General features: G+C 41.6%; 1 protein-coding gene across 2 annotated transcripts in view; it reads left to right on the top strand.

Annotated features, from left to right (window-relative positions):
• The window catches only part of baz2a.L (bromodomain adjacent to zinc finger domain 2A L homeolog), a 62101-nt gene that overhangs the window by 26881 nt on the left and 14348 nt on the right, over positions 1-20872 (top strand). For both annotated transcript variants that reach the window (XM_018244899.2, NM_001089298.1), the window contains 15 exon segments: positions 288-470; positions 2016-2225; positions 3124-3291; positions 4583-4643; positions 5608-5716; positions 6502-6603; positions 7527-7734; positions 8247-8308; positions 8560-8604; positions 16735-16974; positions 17104-17358; positions 17462-17676; positions 18611-18685; positions 18930-19089; positions 19167-19229. In XM_018244899.2, the coding sequence (XP_018100388.1) occupies positions 288-470; positions 2016-2225; positions 3124-3291; positions 4583-4643; positions 5608-5716; positions 6502-6603; positions 7527-7734; positions 8247-8308; positions 8560-8604; positions 16735-16974; positions 17104-17358; positions 17462-17676; positions 18611-18685; positions 18930-19089; positions 19167-19229 (2156 nt within the window).

Genomic DNA, 20872 nt, shown 5'->3' with positions numbered 1-20872 from the left:
CCTATTGGGCTTATTTTATGTTTCTCAGACTTGAGATCCCTTATCCGGAAAACCCCTGGAAATTGAGAAATCTAGATAACAAGTCCCATACCTGTACTTCATCTTGACAATGTTGGTGCTAGTTTTGTTCTCCTTCATATGGTCGCGCTGAACATTGTCTAGTTATCTGCTGATTCATAATTTAACCTTTTACAGCAGAATATTTAGGTCAGGGATTTAGGATGTAGCTTTCATTGTACTTTTTACTGTGTCTTATCCACCCTATTCTCTCTGATTTTGATGGACAGATCTTAACATTTGTGAATACAAGGAATCTGTCCTAGACCCTGTTATTCAGTCGACACCCAACCCACTGCTCCCTCCTGATGTTAGCAATCTAGATGACCCATCCCAGCTTCCATCCCAGCTTGGGGACTCCCATCTTCTTAATGAAGATTCCCTGGAACCTTTTGGAGCAGATCTCATTCAAGGTAACTTTTGATATTCTATGGGTGGCACTAATGCTCTTGCCCAAGACAAGGCATCTGGGTGGCTTGTTGACAGGATTTGACTAACCTAAACATTTGAGGGCCTATGCTTCCATCTAGTAAATTCACATCTTAAATGTACTGTAAATTCTAGCATGTGAGCTGAAGTTAACAGCATCTTAAGGCAGCCAAGTGATAGAAGGATCCTGGACAAACATGGAGCATGGTTGGGCACTGCAGTTTGTGTACTGTTAAAGCTTAGTAATGCAATGCATGTTCAACACTTGTGGGGATGATCACCTAAAGGAAAGCACTCTACTTGTAGTATAGCAGTTATGACAGTGACAATGTTGTACCGCTGCTACATAGTTTGCAACTTGTCAGTGGTTGTTCTACAAATTCCAGGATTGCAAGTGAGCGGATTGATGAGTTGAAGGGATACTGAAGAGTAACTTGTAGCAATTTTAAGCACATTTATAAACACACGGAGAGGCCCATTTATCAAAGTTCTAATTTCGATTTCATGAGCCTTATTTATTTATTTCTTTTAACTCTAATAAATTTGAATATACCCGAAATTCAAAAACTTTGAATATCCAAAACTCGAACGAATATTGCTGACCAGAAAACTCGAATTGAATTTGAATCTCATTTGACTAAACTCGAATCATGTTTTTTCTCAGATAAAAACTGCCAGGAAGGCTTTTAAAATCTTCATAAGGATCACTGGAGCTCTCCCATTGATTTATTCTGTTCATGGACTTCGGCAAGCTTTTAGGTGGCGAATAACCGAATTCGAATTGTTCTAAGAGTCAAGGCTTGATAAATCTCGATTTTCAAATTTGAATTAAAATTAAAATCTAAAACGAGTTTGGATTATTCCCAATTAGAAATTAAGAGTTTTGACCAAAAAATAGTTTTTGAAAATTCTTATTTACTTAACTTTACCCCAAAACAAGCGCAAAATTTGGTGCAAAAATAAATGTATATTTCTAAAAACATGGTGGGTAAAATACCACTTCCCTTTTGCATGTATAGCTCCTGTGCTCCTATAATGGTCTATATCTTGTTGGATATGAATAGGGATGCACCGAATCCACTATTTTGGATTCAGCCGAATCCTTCATAAAAGATTTGGCCAAATACCGAACCAAATCCTAATTTGCATATGCAAATTAGCGTTGGGAAGGGGAAAACATTTTTTACTTCTTTGTTTTGTGACAAAAGGTCACGCCATATCCCTGCCCGCCCCTAATTTGCATATGCAAATTAAGATTCGGATTTGGTTCGGCTGAATCCTGCTGAAAAAGGCCGAATCCCAAACCGAATCCTGGATTCGGTGCTTCCCTAGATATGAATTACTTGCAAAACTTAGCTGCTATACATTAGAATTTTGAGCAGGAAGTACATGGACACAGGAAGTACATGGACACACATTTTATGCCAATGCTACTAGTTCTCAGGATGACTGAGAAGTATGCAGCGGTTCAATGTACCTGTATCTCTTTTTAAAATTTTAGTACGTTTTGTCATGTTTACTTCTTATAGATCCAATAAGCAGCACCATGTATGATCTAGAGGAATTGGAAGTAGGAAGTACAAAACAAAAGGATCCACAGTTGGACACCTCAAGCTTGGATTGCCCAACATACTCTCTTTCTGCTGCCTTTCCTCTTGTGGCTGAAGACACAAATGATTCCTCAGTCCTATTTAATGCATCGTCTGCATCCCCAGTTCTTGGAGATTCTGTAATGCAAGGTATATTTACATATATCAAATGACTTTGTTTTAATACATCTTGTACTGTTTTTAATTCATTCAATTCTGGGGTTTTAAATATTTGCGCATGGAGCATGTTTTGCATTTGCACGCTTTGTCCTCCTGCAACTGGGCAGCCACAACAAAAGGAAACATACTGCTATGATTTAGTCTCTTTCTCGCCTAGTATAGAGTACTTTTACAAAGCAACTAAAGTTCCGGCAAATTTGTGTTTGAAGTAGTTGATGCACCAAATTCGCAAGTTTGGGATTTGGCTGAATGCTTCATGAAAGATTCGGCTAAATCCCGAACCAAAGCTGAACCCTTATTTACATATGCAAATTAGGGCAAGGAAGGGTTAAGTCAAGTATTTTTAAGAATTTGGTTTGGCCAGGCACTTAGATTTGGATGAATCCTGAACCAGATCCTGGATTCGGTGCATCCCAAACTTGAATACATGGGACTTTCAAGAGGTCCTGTATAGAAAGGTCCTCTTATCTACTGGCAAACTTACCTTATACTTTATTTGCATACCTGTTGACGAAGACTAAAACCTGATTTATAGTTTCAGCCTTGTTCAAGCAGGCTGTATTACCTCTTGGCTGCACATGACTTAACTGGTGTAAAATTGATGAATGCTATTCTTCACTACTGGAAATAAAACCCTTACCCCCATATGTAATAATAGGCACTAAGTTTGCCCAGGAGCAGTAACCCATAGCAACCAATTAGGAGCTTGCTTTTAAACTGGTAATCAGTAAATGCTACCTGATGATCAGTTGCTATGAGTTACTGCTCCTGGGCAAACTTAGTGCCTCTTGTTGCATAACCCCCCAGAAAACATAACGGTTACTACTTTTTGCAATTGAAATGCAATCCTGGTGGTTGTTTTTAACAGAAAGTGCTTCTGAGATGGGCGAGGATCCCGAAGGCAGCAAAGCTGAGGAACCAGTTTCGGGACCAGAGAATGTATCTCAGGATGAAATGACTATAGAAAACACAAGTCCAGAGCCCTGTGTTGCTGCTGAACATGAGGAGGAAGAACTGGAACCCGGCGAAGTAAAGGGTAAAAGCATGAAGTATTTGATCACGATTGACTAATGTAACTGACTGCATTGTAGCCATTGTGTAGGTAGAATATGATAGTTTGAGCAAATAAAGGAGACTGGTGCACTATTTAACCGTTCTGCTTTTGTATTATGTGCTGAATAGTGGCATGCAGATAATTATATTTAAATAGGAAGTTCACGCTTTTTATTTTTTGTCATTTGTTTTTCATTTATAACTCTCTTTTGGGGAAAAAAAATCTTTAACGTTAAAGGGCCCCAGTGTGCCAGATCAGCTGTTGCTTTGATTTAGTAAAGCCACATGCATGTATATCCATACTTAACAGTGATGTTCGTTCAAGTAGTCTGTAGCTTACATGACGGAGATTTAGAAAGTGGCACAAAGACACGTGCAGGCAGAAGCATTTTATTTGAAAATATTTTCTTTGTATTAGATGAAAGCTAGGAGCAATGTATTTTCATTTGATTTGAACTAATGCCATTTACTGCACATGCCATAAGGCCATCTGTGTAAAATATCACAGCCGCCCATGACTTTAACCTGGTCGAAGCATAAATGTAGCCACTGCTGTATACAGTGTAAAAAATGAAGCTTAGTTCACTGATACTTCATAGCATGTACATGCTTGTTAAAGCATTCAGTGAACAGTCACAGCAAATAAAGATGACCAGTAGTGTATTGAAACAGAACCCAAGATCTAAAGAAACAACATTGACTGAAACAAGTATTTAAAAATGAAAAAATGAAAGAGAAAAATACACTGTTTGGTTTCTGAGTAATTTCATCTTTTAATGAGGCATCTCTAGTCTAAGAGAAAATTAAATTGCTAGTAACTAAAATGCCACCAGTTTGTGCTCTTTACCATGAGGGTAAAATATACTTTTTATCCTCTGAAATTAACTTGTTTCCTTTGGCTGAACTCCAAACGCAAACAAACCAAAGCAGATGGCTGTCCAGGCAGCTAAAAACTAGTGACAGGACACAGGGTGAAAAGATAATTCTTTAAAAAGTTCTAAAAAAATTTAGTGGGTACATGTTGAAGTGAATGGGGTGTGTGCAGTAGATGCGTGATTTGGAAATGTCGGTACATTGCAAATACAGGATGTATTAAATTATGGTATATACATGGACTTAGTAGCGAATCTTCTTTCCATCTTTTGTATGTATACATTTTGGAGGTCTTTCCAAATCATACATTCTTCCACTGTGTTAGATAGCATGCCTCCATTCTGTATAAATGTAGTTTTGCTTTTGTTTGAAAGCCTGAAAAGAATTTGCCTTTTTTTCAGGTACAATTTCTAGAAGGAGGATCGCTACTCCAGAACAAGTGTGTTTCCCATTACAGCATGGGTAAGTTTAAGCCATTTACTGCTACATCCCGCACTGTTTTACAACAAATCTAAAAATGCCTTTCCTTTACCTACATTTGAATTGCCACATGTAAAATGCCGAAAAATGCCTTCTGCATTTTCAGTGAAAACGTCTGATTGCCGCATGTAAAACAATATATTGCTGATTCAGTTGTAAGTAAAGGGAAATACGTTTTTGGGAGATTTATTACCTGTGGGTATCTCAGAATTTCTATGAGCAACAAACCTCCCCCCCTTGTGCCATTGCCCTAACATGCTAAAACTGAATTTTAAGGTAAACATCCATGTAAACCGTTTAAAGGACATGTAAAGCCTATATTTTCCTACCACGATTATATAAGTTGGACATATCTTCCCCACCCAAGCCACATCATTTGTACTGTATATACCCCCTCCATTTGCCAGGGCCATCACATTTTCCCAAAACTAATATCAGCTTTTACCCGGAAGCCATTTTCCCTCTGACACATCATCAATAACATTGACATCCGCAATCCGAACATGTATGCTGTATAGTTCATGCAATGCAGAATGCAGGTTTACACAGACACAACATACTTTGATAAAAAGTTCTGCTGGGGTTGAGCACTGTAATGGTTAAGCTGAGCTCAGGAGAGCTGGTTAGGAGAAAAAATAGCATCAGAAAGGTAGTTTCTGTGGAAACCAACAATGCTATCCCTTCATTGGCTGTTAGACTTTAGGGTGTGTTTAGTGAGCTGAGAAGAACTGAGCATTCTCATAAGTCAACAGCCAACGCAAATTCCTGAGGGAGGGGGCAGAGTGGGTTATAGGATCAGAAGGATTTCTAAGTGATTATAGGGATGCTGCATCTTACGATTGACCTTTTAACAACCAGAGTGACAGGTAGCTAAAGGTTTCAAAGAGGCTGTTCACTGAATAAATTTTGAATTGAGAATTGAGCTTGTAATCTGCTTTTAATGTAGGTGGAGGCGGGAAGTGAGGATAAAGAAAGGCAGCCACCGCTGGCAAGGAGAGACCTGGTACTATGCTCCTTGTGGCAAGAGAATGAAGCAGTTCCCTGAGGTTATCAAGGTAAAAAATGGTGTAAATATAACTAAATGGAAGGGTTGTGATGTGTGTAAGAGTTCAGCCTACAACTTGACAAATATAAAGAGAGCCCTGCCTTCCACCCTCTAACCTGCTGGCAGCCCCAATGCTTCTGTTATATGACGGTGTTCCAAGAAAAAAACATTTTCTCTGGGATGTGATAAGGCAGTAGATTCCATCCCACCGCCGTTCATTCATTTTTCTGGAAATTTCTTGAGACCATGTCGGTAAACTTTTTTTTTTTTTTTTTCTTGTCCATTGTATGTTTGCTGAAACAGAGTACATTGCCTCCTATAAAGTAAACCACACAAATAGAATTGCTGCTTCCTATATAAAAAAATTGTGCAATAAGGTTCCTTTTTTTGGCTTTGCTTTTGATTATGCAAAGTTTAGCTTAAGCGTTCCATTTACTTTCTTTAAATATTCATAAGTACAAATAACTGGAAGAGTATAGATTTTTGTGCTGAAATTCTAAAACCTGCTCCCATTGCAGCAGGTGTTGCAGTTTGACGGGTCCATATTGTACCGCTCTACAGTCATGTTTCTTTTAGGTTATTTGGGGCACTGTTTTTATATATGTATGTTTTATATATAAATTCACAGTCTGGGCTGTTGCACTCAGAAACCAAGAATCCGCAACTGCCTAGGTGCCGTTGGATAACATCATAGATACTGTACAAAAAATGAACCACACTCACAGGACTGAAATTAACGAATCAACTTTTATCTATGTTTAAATATAATTTATTTCCAATGTCTTTTCTATATAGTATCTGTCTAAGAATGCAGGCCCATTCGTGCGTAGAGAACACTTCAGCTTCAGTCCTAGGATGCCTGTTGGGGACTTTTATGAAGAGCGTAATACAGCAGAAGTGAGTTATTTCAATGTATAAACCCAGTGATGGACTGGCCCACCAGGATACCCGGAAAAGTCCGGTGGGCCCAGGTGTCGGTGGCCCTCATACTGCTAAAAATTTGGCTTATTTCATGGCCATTCGATATTTCTATGAGAACAAAGAGGCTAAATAGATAGAATTATAGATTATAGTATGTAAAAAAACGAGACTAGGAGAATAGAGGTTGAGTGAGGAGAGGAAGAATAATAGTGCCCCTGGTTTGTTTTTGGGTGGGCCCCTGGTGTCCCAGTCCGACACTGTATAAACCTGAAATATTGAACAAAATATAGAGGAGAGTCACTGCGACTTTGTAGTCGGCACAGTGACAACCAAAAGGCTAAAGCAACTTCTCACAGAGGGACAGTCCTAGAAAAGTTCATCTGGTCTGAAGTGGCCATCAACAGTCCAGAAGTAGTGAAGGCTGCACTTAAGTTGTTTTCAACTAGTTCACCAGAAATACAGACCTTTTTTTAAATGACTTTCTATTTTCTTTTTGTGACTGATTCTGTAATATTGAGGCTTCATTTTTCGCCTTATGCTTTTCTAAAGCAGTTCGGGGGGGGGGGGGGTCTCCAGCTCTGGAAACTGTTTTAAATTGTTACATAAGCCGATACATTTTTATCTTTGGCCCTGCTGAGCAGAATCCCTGAGTTTCAACAAAGGCAGCTTTTGTAATTGATACAATTGTTGCTAATAACTTACATATGCTGCTGAGAAATGTATCAACTAATGTAGCAAATTGTAACCATTCTGAACTGGCAGCCTGAAAAACACCAGGGACAGAAATAGTAAACTTTTAAAGTTTTTTAAAGTTGCTTAGATCTAACAGCTGTATGACTATGGGAAAAAACAAACCTCTTTTAAATGTATATCCTTTTGTAATTTTAATTCTATTGTAGGGTCTTCAGTGGGTATTGCTCAATTCTGAGGAAATTCCCTCCCGAATCATAGCCATCACTGGAAAAAGAGGGCGTCCTCGTAACTTGGAAAAGGCAAAAGCAAAGGAGCAGAAGGCAAAGAGAGGACGAGGGAGACCTCCAAAAGTTAAAATGATTGACCTGTTAAGTAAGGCAGATGCTAAACTCTTACGGAAGTTGGAAAATCAAGGTGAATACTTGCTGCAAGCATAACCAGTAGTTTATCATTTCTACCACTGACGTAACATAGCTCTAACATACCAGGTTTATTGAATCACTTTCATTCTGATTGGCCTGTGATAAGATGGGGCACAGCATTTGAGGACACTGACATGAGGACACTTAGCAATAAACAAACTTAGCATCTAATTATACATTTATTGTTAATGTGCTAGAGGATTTTGCTTGCTTCTTTTGTTGCAAGGGCTTACCTTGGAACATGAGTCGATATCAATGGAAAGAAAAGGATATCAGGGGTTGATGTTTCAGAGAATAAAATAAATAAATACCAGACACCAGATAATATGCATTTTTATAGTTCAAGATAAAGGCCAATTAAAACAAGAGTCTTTAGGGTAAGGCTTTTTCTTCTGTGAACTGTTTTACTTTGCTGTTATATGTCTGCAGTGTTTAAGGGTTGGGAAGCAAGAATCCTCAGCAAAAATTGTATTTATATAATACTTGTTTTTATTCCTTTTTCAGATATACTGAGTGATTCTGAAAAAGTGCAACTGTGTAAGTTAAAGAAGAAAATGAGGCGAAAGGTGAGGCTTGTTCCCCATACAAATATTAAAGTCAGATTTTTGATAGTTTCTTTTTTATGATGAGGTTGTGGCTGCATAGTAGTTACAGATGATAAATAAAACTGATTCTTTTGTATTTATTTTACACACTCCAATGGCCATTTAAATGTCATTCTGCTTCTTGTCAGATCTTGTAGGAGACATGTATACTAGTGTTCACAAAATTATATTATAATTAGTCTTATTCACAAAAATATTTTTTTATTTTCAAGGCTAGAAATCAAGAAGCCAAACTGGAGGCAGCAAAGAAATTAAAAGTAAGTTAAACTAGTTATTCTGTATTGATTGGTAGAGGATTGTTTAAGGTAACTGAGGAGGTGCACTATTAAGACTCTGGACAGGATACAGTATGTTAAATGAGACCTATAACAAAAAATTCCCTATGTTGTAGGCAATTATGAATAATATGAAGGTGCTGTTTTTACATTGGCCTTAAAATTTAATCTTTTCTTTACGGCCCCTTTTATTGGAGCTCCCTATAGATCTGCTATGGCCTCTGTCCAGGTTTCAAATGAGGAGTGGGTGTGTCCTAACAGTCTCTGCCAGAATCACTGTAGCAGGGGGAGAGCCAATCACACACCCTACAGTCACACAAGCAAAGACAGACTTCAGTTCATTATCAGATCATCCTAGCTGCTGAACAGATGAGTGGGACTAGTAAAGCTGACACAAATCCGTTGGCCTCCGCACATAGGGGACCATCCTTACCCAGGGTCCCTCTGCGGTAACCGCAGAAGCACAGCTGCGACAAAGTTCGGCTTCCCTCTTCCGGTCTTTGCCTGTACCTCGGCACGCGCTTGCCACGAGACTACAGGCAGGTAGGACACAGCACCAACTGTCTCCTCGCGACACTCTGTTCCCAGGCGCAACATGGCTGAAGGGGTTGGTGAGGTTTTGTTCCTCAAGGTTACCGCCACACAGCTAAAATTCCTAACACAGCTAAAAACACTGGGGCACAAAGAACCTCTAATAAATGCCATCCCAATGAAGCTCCTTCCGTACCCACTCCAATTACTTCTGCCACTGGGGAGACTGCACCATTGGCTGGCCCCACTAACACAGCTAGGGACATGCCTAGCCCCATAGCAACTGCACCCACGTTTCCAGGCTCCCGCTGACTGGACAGTCCAATTGTCTGACAACATCCCAAGACTTGCATATTTCCTTAACAAACTGATAGAAAAATAAGACGCTTTCAATAAAAATCTCACAAGCGTCATGCACCCCCCTCATCTGAGGAGCAGAGCGATCATCCCCCCAACCAGGCTCTGTTGCACCAGACAACTCCCTAAGTGAGGGAGAGTTATCTGAGGAGCAGGAACAGTTAGAAGCCGAATCCCGTCATTCCTCCTCTGAGGCAGTAGATATCCTTATTTCCTCCGTACTGGAGAAATTAAATCTAACCGACCCAGGGGCAAGCCCAGAACAAGCTCAGCTACTGTTCAAAGGACAAAAAAAGGTGTTCCCAGTATTCCCTTCTCATACCCAGCTGGACTCCATCATCCAAACAGAGTGGGATTCTCCAGAACAGCGTTTCCAGCCTACCAGAGGGTTCCAACGCCTATACCCTTTCCCACAGGCATCAATTGACAAATGGACCACAGCTCCCTCAGTAGATGCACCAGTCTCGCCTATCAAAGAATACCACCCTACCAGTATCCGATGCGTCCTCCTTCAAGGACGCAATGGACGAGAAATTAGAAGGAATTCTGCTCTGCTTCTTAAGCGCATCAGGTGTGGCATTGCGGCCTATGTTCGTTCTGCCTGGGTTAGCAGAGCAGTGCATGCATGGTCGGACTCTCTATTAGACGGCCTAACGTCAGGTTCCACACGCCAAGAGATGGCACAACTGGCTCACCAGATCAAAGACGCCAGTGCCTACATCTGTGAGGCAACCCTGGATGCAGCACAACTCACCAGCAGTGTCTCGACACTATCCATAGCTGCCAGGTGCTCCCTCTGGCTAAAACTATCATCTGCAGACCTATCATTTAAAAAATCTCTCATAACCATTCCCTTCAAAGGAAGCATACTATTCAGCCCCGAATTAGACAAAATTATCAGTCAAGCAACGGACGGCAAGAGCACCCTTTTGCCACAAAGCAAGAACCGCTCCTCCTTTCACAGGGGACAAGTTTTTTTGTGCCAGAACCAGGCCATTCAAAGCACGAGATTCCGTTCAGCGCTCCATATTTAGTTCTAAGTATCCACCAAAACACAGTCAAGGCTGGCAGCCATGCAAGGCTCCAAGACAGTTACCGTATATACTCGATTATAAGCCGACCCGAGTATAAGCCGAGGTACCTAATTATACCTACGAAAACTGGGAAAACTTATTGACTCTAGTATAAGCCTAGACACAACTACAGCCCTGTCTCCCAGCAGCGCACATTCTGCCAAAGCGACCCCCCCAGCGATCAACCGGACTTCTTTGCAAAGTTGATGGTGACAGAGAATTGCCAAACGGATTACTGTGTGCATTGTCCCACTGTCCCACTACCATGTGCAGAGGGTGCTGTTTGATATTGCCATCACTGTTAATCTTTCGTATAACCAACAGAGGGCGCTGTGATATTGCAGTCACTGTTATTCTTTCATACAACCAACAGATGGCGCTTGTGTGATATTGCAGTCACTGTTAATCTTTCATATAACCAACAGAGGGCGCTGTGATATTGCAGTCACTGTTATTCTTTCGTACAACCAACAGATGGCGCTGTGTGATATTGCAGTCACTGTTATTCTTTCATACAACCAACAGATGGCGCTGTTTGATATTGCAGTCACTGTTATTCTTTCATACAACCAACAGATGGCGCTGTGTGATATTGCAGGTACTGTTATTCTTTCATACAACCAACAGATGGCGCTGTGTGATATTGCAGTCACTGTTATTCTTTCATATAACCAACAGAGGGTGCACTGTTATTCTTTCCTATAACCAACAGAGGGCATTGCGGGATATTGCAGTCTCTCCCCAAGTGTACTGTTGGTATAGGAATGATTAAAAGTGACTGCAATCTCAGCTACTCGGGTCGGGTACCGCTGACCCGAGTATAAGCCGAGGTAGACTTTTTCAGGACATTTTGGATGCTGAAAAACTCGGCTTATACTCGGGTATATACGGTATGTGAGAATGCTGTTTATAGACTTTAGCTCAGCATTCAATACCATCATCCCTCAAAAGCTAAGTGGGAAACTAAGCGAGCTGGGCTTGAGTACCTCTTTGTGCAATTGGATCTCGGACTTTCTGTCAGAGAGGCCTCAGTCTGTTCGTATCAGCAACAACGTTTCCAGCACCATCAGAATGAGCACAGGAGCTCCTCAAGGATGTGTTCTCAGCCCGTTGTTCACATTGCTGACACATGTCTGCATAGCTAGACACAGCTCAAACCACATCATCAAGTTCGGTGATGACACATCTGTGGTGGGGCACCTCGGCCACAACGACGAGTCGGCGTACAGAGATGAGGTTCAGCCGCTGGCGGTCTGGTGCAGTGAGAACAACCTGTCACTGAATGTGGATAAATTGAAAGAGATGATCGTCGATTTCAGGAGAACTCTCGCTGCTCACACACCACTCAACATCAACGGCTCCACAGTAGAGATAGTAAAGAACACCAAATTCCTGGGAGTCCACATTTCTGATGACCTCACCTGGATCACCAACACCGCCTCCATCACCAAAAAGGCTCAGCAGCTTCTTCACTTCCTAAGACGACTGAAACGGGCTAGCCTTCCGCCTCCCATCCTCACAGTGTTCTACAGGGGCACCATAGAGAGCGTCCTGATGAGCTGCATCTCCATCTGATAAAGTCGTGGCAGCTCTGCTGACCGGAAAAGTCTACAACGGACTGTAAGAGCAGCTGGCAACATCATTGGAGTGGCTCTTCCATCACTGCAGGACATCTTCCACAAGCGCTGTTTAAGAAAGGCCTCCTGCATTGCACTGGACTCTACACACCCCTCACACGGACTGTTCACGCTGCTCCCATCCGGCAGACACTTTCACAGTATTAAAGCCCCCAAGGTGGTATCTCGGTGATACCACCTTCATGTCCAGGTTACCAAAGGATCCACTTCTTGCAAAATTCTTCCTAACTGTGATCCAGGACATGGTGGAATCGGCCTTCATCACCTCCATTCCCGACTCTGAGTGATTCTGCGGGTTCTATTCAAATTTGTTCATGGTCTCCCGTTCAGTCATTGCCGCCATGACATCGGACGAGTATCTCACGACATTAGACGTCAAGGACACTTACGTCCACGTGCCCATTTTCCCTCACCCTCGCAAATTCATGAGGTTTGCATTCCAAAACACACTTTTTTTTCACCTCTCTACCTTTAGGGCTGCTATCAGCCCCCATGGTATTTACTAAACTCATCGGCACTGATCTGATCCAGGGGGATCTCCGTCAACCCCTATCTGGACAATCTCCTGATCAAGGCAACCACCTCCCAGCTAGTGTCAATACATCTGCAGCTGGCGATGACACTCCTGCAGGAGTTTGGTTGGAAGATCAACCTACAGAAATCCTCTCTCATTCCATGATAAACTATGGTATTCGTCGGAATGAAATTCAATACCCAGCTCCAGAAAATGTTCCTTCCACAAGACAAGGTTCACCGACTCCAGGACCTTGTCCACCACCTTACCCAGACTAGCCACCCCACCTACCGTTTCTGCATGCTGCAAGTCCTGGGCTCCATGGTGGCAACAATAGAGGCTGTGCCCTTTGCCCAATTGCACCTGAGGGAACTCCAGTGGAACATCCTCTCCCGCTAGCAAAAGGATCAGAGCCTCCTGCAGCCGATTCACTTGTCCTCCCAAACCAGATCCTCGCTGGCATGGTGGACAGACATCTCACCAAGGGAAGGACCCTCGCCAATCCAATCTGGCGAGTGCTGACCACAGACGCCAGTCTATCAGGCTGGGGAGCAGTCTTCGAGGGACAGACGGCACAGGGTCTCTGGTCAACAGCAGAGTCCTCTCTCCCCATAAACATACTAGGACTCTGCGCCATCCGCCGAGCTCTATCTCACTGGCAGAACAGTCTGAGGGTACATCCAGTCAGAGTTCAGTTGGAAAATGCTACGGCAGTGGCATACATCAGTCATCAAGTAGCCACAAAAAACCCCCAGGCACTCGGGGAACCCAACACAATATCCAGCTGGGCACAGCCCAATGTTCCTCTAATATCAGCAGTTTACATTCCCGGGGTTGAAAATTGGGAGACTGAATTCCTCAGCCGGCAGCCAATAGATCCCGGGGAATGGACCCTAAACAACAAGCTGTTTTGCAGACTCTTGGAAATGTGGGGACTCCCGGAAGTAGACCTCAAGGCATCCGGGTTAAGTTGCAAGGTTGCCCGGTACTTGACCCACACAAGGGACCCAAGGCTGTGGATGCGATGACAACATGCTGGTCCTTTCAATTGGCCTACCTATACCCCCTCCTCCCCATGCCTCCGTGAGTCATCAGGAAGATAAGGGAACAGGTAAGGACAGTCCTCATTGCTCCACATTGGCCATGTCGAACCTAGTTCTCCGACCTGATTGCAATGATGCAGGAGGAGCCTTGGACTCTTTGCCTGATTCCAGAGTCTACTATACCAGGGCCCAGCTCGAAATCAGACTTTTTCCCAACCGGTTATCAAAATGCTCATGGCTGCCCTAAAACGGTCTCATTCCGAACCTATCGTAGGGTCTGGCAGCTATACTTGAACTGGTGTCAACACAACCAGATTACTTTCCGGGAGCTCTCCATTCCATCAATACCTGAGTTCCTTATTGGCCAGCCTAGTCAAGGGACCAGCACTGGGTTCCATCAAGGCACAGGTTTCGGCCCTTTCAGTACTTTTACAAGAATGCCTGGCTTTCCACCCGGACTTCAAGACTTTCATCCAGGGGGCCAGCCACGTGGTCCTACCCTTTTGTTCCCCCTGTGGGACCTCAACCTCATACTGTGGGCACTTCAGGAAGCTTCCTTCAAACCTCTTTCCTCCGTGCCACTTACCTGGCTGACGTGGAAGACTAGTTGCGATATCCTCGGCAAGACGAGTGTCCGAACTCTGGGCTCTTTCCTGCAGATCCCGTTTTCTCATCTTCCATCTCAACAAGGCAGTACTCAGCAGGCCTCCAACTTACTTCCTAAGGTGGTCTCCAAGTATCACATCAACCAAGAGAGAACCATTCAGTCTTTCTGCCCCAAGCCCCACAATCAAAAGGAAGTCGCTCTCCATTCCCTGGATGTGGTTCGTGCTCTACGTATTATGTTGCCAGAACAGAAGGTATCCGCAAGTCTGAGACACTGTTTGTCATTCCATCAAGCCCTCGTCAGAGACAGCCTGCCTCCAAAACCACCATAGACAGGTGCATCAAGGAATACATCTGCAGATCATATGTGGCTCGGAGCATGACCGCTCCCCTAAGACTACTGGCGCACTCTACCCAAACATTTAGTACCTCTTGGGCATTCCAGAACCAAGTCTCTGCAGACCAGATTTGCAAGGCATCAACATGGTCTTCCATGCATTTATACGCTAAATTCTACAAATTAGATGTCCTTTCAGCATCAGACGCACGCTTTGGCAGGGAGGTCCTGCAGGCAGCGGTGGCCTAAATGAAACTGGTTTCTGTTTCCATTTCCTACCCACCCTTTGGTATGGAAAAGGGGATTTTGTGATACTCACCCTTTCTCTTCAGTCTCTTGGAGGACACGACTTCCCTCCCTCGGAAGCAGCAGACTTCACTACGCCTTCAGCCATCCTTGTGCATAGTTAAAGTTTTTAAAGTTTTTGTATTGGTTTTTTCATACTCCTTTTTTGGTATGAAACTGAATTCAGTTAGTCTCCGCCTTGGGTTATAGCCTATGTTGGAGGAGACTTTTGATTCTAGTGTCCTGCCTCCTAGTGGTAGACGCTATAATCCGTAGTTCCTATGTCCCCCAAGAGACTGAAGAGAGAGGGATTTAACGGTGACTATCACAAAATCACTTTTCACACAATAATCCCCTTTAACTAAACCAGAAAGATTACTTTTTTTTCCTGTAGAAAAGTGAATGTGAATCTTTCTTGTGCTGCAGTTTTTATTTTTTTAAATTTTTTTTGTACAAGATCATATAAGACATATAAAAGTGCAGCATTTACTTCAATGTGTCCGGGAATTAGACCAGAGAAAGCTTAGACTAGGCTAAAAAGTGAAATCTGTGCTAGTAACACCTTCATAGCAATTTATAAAAAGAAGCAAAAAGAAAATAAAGTTGAATTTTAAGTATTGAAATGATCTATCCTGTCTTACATTGAGGAATTTAGGCATAATGGGGTCTCTTAAAACAAGAGAGTGAACAGAAATTATACTCCTGCCTCTATACTTTTTAGTTCATTTGCCTAATTCTACCTCCTTTCAGAAGAAGACTTAACTAGTGGATTACATTCACTAGTTAATCATTCATAAGTTATGATGATTTATCCACAATACCACTTGCTGCTAAATATGTAGCTGTGGTAGAGCATAAACTCTGACCATCAAAGGTCTATGACCATCTCTGTAAAGCAAAAATATTTATAATACGGAATGCTGCAAATTCTCTTGCCTTCCACCTGGGACACAGGCTACATTTGTTTCTCCCAGAGGAACCCACCTCTCCCACCTCATAGGTTCTGCTAGGAAGAATGTAAGCATGATTCATTTTGTCCAGCCATATGCATTTTGTCCAACTGCTTCTTATAGGTGGACTAGGTTTATATATATGAACATGCAACTTCCTGTCATATCTGGTCCACTATAGCTTTGTGTCTAGATAACTGGCTATGAAGCTCTTTTTCTGTGTAGAGTGAGCAGTGACTGTCAAAGGAAAGGGTTTAGGGATAATGGCATAAGCTCTCAGAAAGACTGATTTCATCTACTTGGCCAACATAGTCTTTTGCGGCTTCTGGTCTTTCTTGGAACATTTTGGAACTGCAGAGGGCTTCTAAGATTTGGATATTCGAATAGAGCTATAGCCTTGTTTAGCTTGTGTAGACTTGCTTCCTGGGTGTTTTTGCTTGGGGTACTAAGATGTCTTGATTGAGATGAAATTCCAACACCTTTAAGCAAGAGGAACAAGTTGCAGAACTGAAATTAGACCGAATAGTGATAGGCTGGTAATCTCAGACCACTCTAAATAGCAATGGAAGGTGGTTGACTTGGAGGAAACACAATATGCACCTTTTACGAGGTCTACAGTCAAATATGAAACCTTTTTTAATTACTAGATATTTGTCTAGGTGTTTTGCCAATGCACATTAAAGAATAACTCCATGGCTGATCATTTTGTAATTGGTTTTTCAAGCCATTGACGTTATACCAAAGATTCCTGGTTTTAATAGCACTGATTGTTTTCAAAGGAAATAAAAGAAAAGGAGGAAAAAAAGCAAAAAATTCAGAAGGCAAAGAATCAAGAAAAGGCAAAGAATCAAGAAAAAAAGAGAACAAGGAGACAGCCAAAGCAGAAAGCCCCTGTCGTTCAGAAACCTGACAGAAAGCAACTTGCACAGCAGCGCCGTCTGGAAGAGCGAAAGCGACAGCAGTTTATCTTAGAGGAGCTAAAGAAACCCACAGAAGACATGTGTTTACCTGATCACCAGGTAGGTGTGAGTCCTCAATAGGGGGAAAGGATGGCGAAGCTGTAGATGGGGGGGGGGGCACAAATGATCTTCTTTACATGGAATGCTTTTTAGGTTTTTGCATTAACAAGTTATCTGTTTTTTTTATAGCAACTTCCAGATTTTCCTTGTGTACCAGGCTTGTTTCTGCCCAGCTGTGCCTTCTCAGACTGCTTAACCACAGTAGAATTTTTGCATTCTTATGGCAAAGTGCTTGGACTGGATGAGGCCAAGGACATACCCAGCCTGTGCACTCTGCAGGAGGGTCTTTTTAAAGTTGGGGACAGCCTAGGAGAAGTTCAAGACCTGCTGGTGAAACTTTTGCAGGCAGCGATGATTAACCCTGGGTTACCACCTTATTGCCAGGTACTGCCGTGCCATTTTTTCCCCTTTCAGTATATTTTTCCTTATTTTGTTTTATAGATTTTTAAAAAATGATTTGTAAATTTTCATATTCTTTAATTTTCAGTCCCTGAAGATCCTTGGTGAAAAAGTGTCTGAAATTGTACTAAGTCGTGAGAATGTGTCAGAACCTCTGCGAATCTTCCTGGAGGCTTATGGTGGTGACATAGAGCTTTGTGACAGTCTTCGCTCTCATCCATTCCAGGCTCATGCTCCTCATATCAAGACTGCAATTCTTGCATTTATTGTCAATGAATTGAATGCCAGCTCACTCATTATTTCGTAAGCTTTCCAATAATCTGCATTCATTTTAAGATACTTCCTGCTCCTAAAAAGAGCAATCTCTTCATGTTAGAGTACAGATGTTAAAAATTTGTCACATCACTGCCTAAAAGTTATAGCTTTATTTAAAAAGAGTTTGAACCTAAAAAAAACTACATGCTGGACAAAGCTGACTGAATCAATATTCAGTTAAATATGGATGCTTAATAGGTATATTTTTTCTAATAACATACGAAGGAATGTAGCAGTTGAGATTCTAGATACATTTAGGTTTACGTGATTCTTTTAAAATTTTAAAGATCAATGACCCTGTAAATGAGGCATCGGGCACCTGTTTAAAGCAATTGGACATTTTCAGGAACTACGTCAAAGGGGGCTGTTTTCTATTGACGGATAAATGCAGATGATGCAAAATGAAAATAACATCTTCCATTATAGTAGATACACTGTTTGTGGGGATACCAATTAAAGTCAGAGGAACTGGGTTGGGAAACACAAACTATGAATTAAACTATGCCAGGGATCCCCAACCTTTAGAACCCGTGAGCAACACTCAGAAGTAAAAGGAGTTGGGGAGCAACACAAGCATGAAAAATGTTCTTGGGGTGCCAAATAAGGGCTGTGATTGGCCATGTAGTAGCCCCTATGTGGATTGTCAACCTACATTGAGGCTCTGTGTGGCAGTACATCTGGTTTTTATGCAGCTAAAACTTGCCTCCAAGCCTGGAATTCAAAAATAAGCTTCTGCTTTGAGGCCACTGGGAGCAACATCCATGGGGTTGGAGAGCAACATGTTGCTCACAAGCTACTGGTTGGTGATCAATGAACTATGCTATCCAAGCTGGATTTATTCTGTAAGGCTTTTCTGTACAGTGACATCTAATGAATAACGAAAAACATTGTTATTCTGCAACTTTCCCTTTTTTCTTTGCAGTGAAATTGACAAAACTCTGGAAAACATGTCTCACTACCGAAAACATAAGTGGATAATTGAGGGAAAAATTCGCAGGTTGGTCAAACTTAAAATACTTAAAACCTTTCTTCTTCATACTTAGTAGGTGAATTACTAAATATGTATAATATGCCATTCCATTGAAGCAGATGTACCGTTATTACCTTAATTTAGGGATACAGACGGTAAGCACAGAAATATGTTATTAATGTGTGTATTGTGTGGTTCTCTATAATATTACTATATTTAATGCATCATTTATTAAATCACTAACGTGAGACTTTTCATTTCACTTCAAAAGGTTGAAATTTGCTTTGTCCAAGAGGAAGAGCAGTGAAGAAAGTCAGATAACCACTACAGAGGTTTCTCTGAGGAGGCGCAGTGAACGCAATGCTGAAGAGAATGATGAGCTAGACTCTATTGACGAGAGTGCTATACAAAAGGATTATGTGCAGGAAGAGGTATGTGTAACTGAATCTTGCTTATATAATTACTATAGTGTGTATGAAATATTCATTGACATTGTTTTGCTTTACAGGTAGACATCCCACCCTCTACCAGTGTTGTGGAGCTAGAGAGACAAATTGAGAAGCTCACTAAGGTAACTTTTTGTAAGATGGGTTGTGAAAAAAGATTGTATTGCATTGGAATAATCTGCTTTACAGTGGCAAAGAAATGTAAATTCACTGTTCAAGGCACTGTATCAAAACCCTATATAATCTTAAGTAGATCACATCTGTGATGATACAGGTATGGTAATTCAACTTGTTTACGTCCTCTTCATAGGTAGCGGATGTTTATATTCTTGTAATAGGAGATGTCAAAACCTGAAGCTGATTCTTCCAGGTTTTAAGAGATCTATGTTTAAAGGGGAAGTAAAGTCTAAAATAGTATAAGGCTAGAAATGCTGTATTTTGTATACTAAACATAACCATGAACTTACTGCACCACAAGCCTAATCAAACAAATAATTTATGCTTTCAAAGTTGGCCCAGGGGGTCACCATCTTGTAACTTTGTTAAACATCTTTGCAAGACCAAGACTCTGCACATCCTCAGTGTGGTCTGAGCTGCTTAGGGATAGTCATAAATTATCAAAACATCACAAGTCAAGCAATATCTGCCAGAAGCCGATACAGCAAGACTGATTAATAATCAGAATATGCAGACTGCACTGGGTCCTGTGTTGTCATGTAATCTAATGTGGATTTTATAGTTTTTGTATTGTTTAATACAAACTTTCTCCAACTCTGCAGAACCAGTGGCTGCAGCAAAATAATCCTCCAACTAGAATCCCAGTTTATCTATTTAAATGTGGCTCCATTATCTTTGTCCCTGCAGCTGTAGTTGGAAACATATAAGGGGAAAGGCAAAAATAAAATCCAATAAAAATCTCTACACAGTCGCCGACTGTTCTACAGGGAAACAAACAAAGCTGCTTCAGTTCTGCAGGGCTGGGAAGTAATATGGGGGCTCCCCCTGCTGTTCATAAGTATGATTGTTTCCCTGCCCAGCAGTTAGGGACCGTCTGACAATTCCATTCCAGAGCAGTAAATGAAGGGAGAATTTCACTACATACAGTCAGGTTTCTTATAAAAACGTTTTTACAGTATATTCACATTTTTTTAAAGTATATTGAAGATAGGTTTCTTTTTCATTGAAGAAAGTAAAAATGGATTTTATTTTTTTGGCCTTTACATGCCCTTTAAAGACATTCTGTCATGTTTTTTGTTTTCTCCTACTCAACGTAGCTGAAGGAGTTGCAATTTAGGTTAGCTGGACTTGGATTACGATTAAGTGATGTTCCCATTGTTCTTCTAAAGGGCTGCTTGGGGGGGGGAGGGTAGGGAGGTATATATCACTCCATCTTGCAGAGCAGCAGTAAAGAGTGACTGAAGTTTATCAGAACACAATTCACATGGCTGAGGGCACTTGGGAAACTAACATGTCTAGCCCCATATCGGGTTTCAGATTTTGCTGTTGGGGCACTAACTGATGCATTTTTTTAATAAAATGTTTTTTCATGACAGAATCCCATTAACCTTCACATTCTTAGGAACTATAAATCAAGAAGTTGGCAAACTAATGCTCGACTAAATATGTAAATGACATTGTGTGGAAAAGCAGAGTGGCCCCATTCCACAAATATATTATCATTCTTCAGGGATTTACTGAATCATGCATCAGTCCCCACCCGGGAGGAGCTTACATTTAAGGTCCCTATTGCATTCACACACACTTGTTT

Source organism: Xenopus laevis, chromosome 2L (assembly GCF_017654675.1).
Source record: "Xenopus laevis strain J_2021 chromosome 2L, Xenopus_laevis_v10.1, whole genome shotgun sequence".
NCBI classification, from domain to species: domain Eukaryota; kingdom Metazoa; phylum Chordata; class Amphibia; order Anura; family Pipidae; genus Xenopus; species Xenopus laevis.
This window is presented reverse-complemented; position numbering and strand designations above follow the sequence as displayed.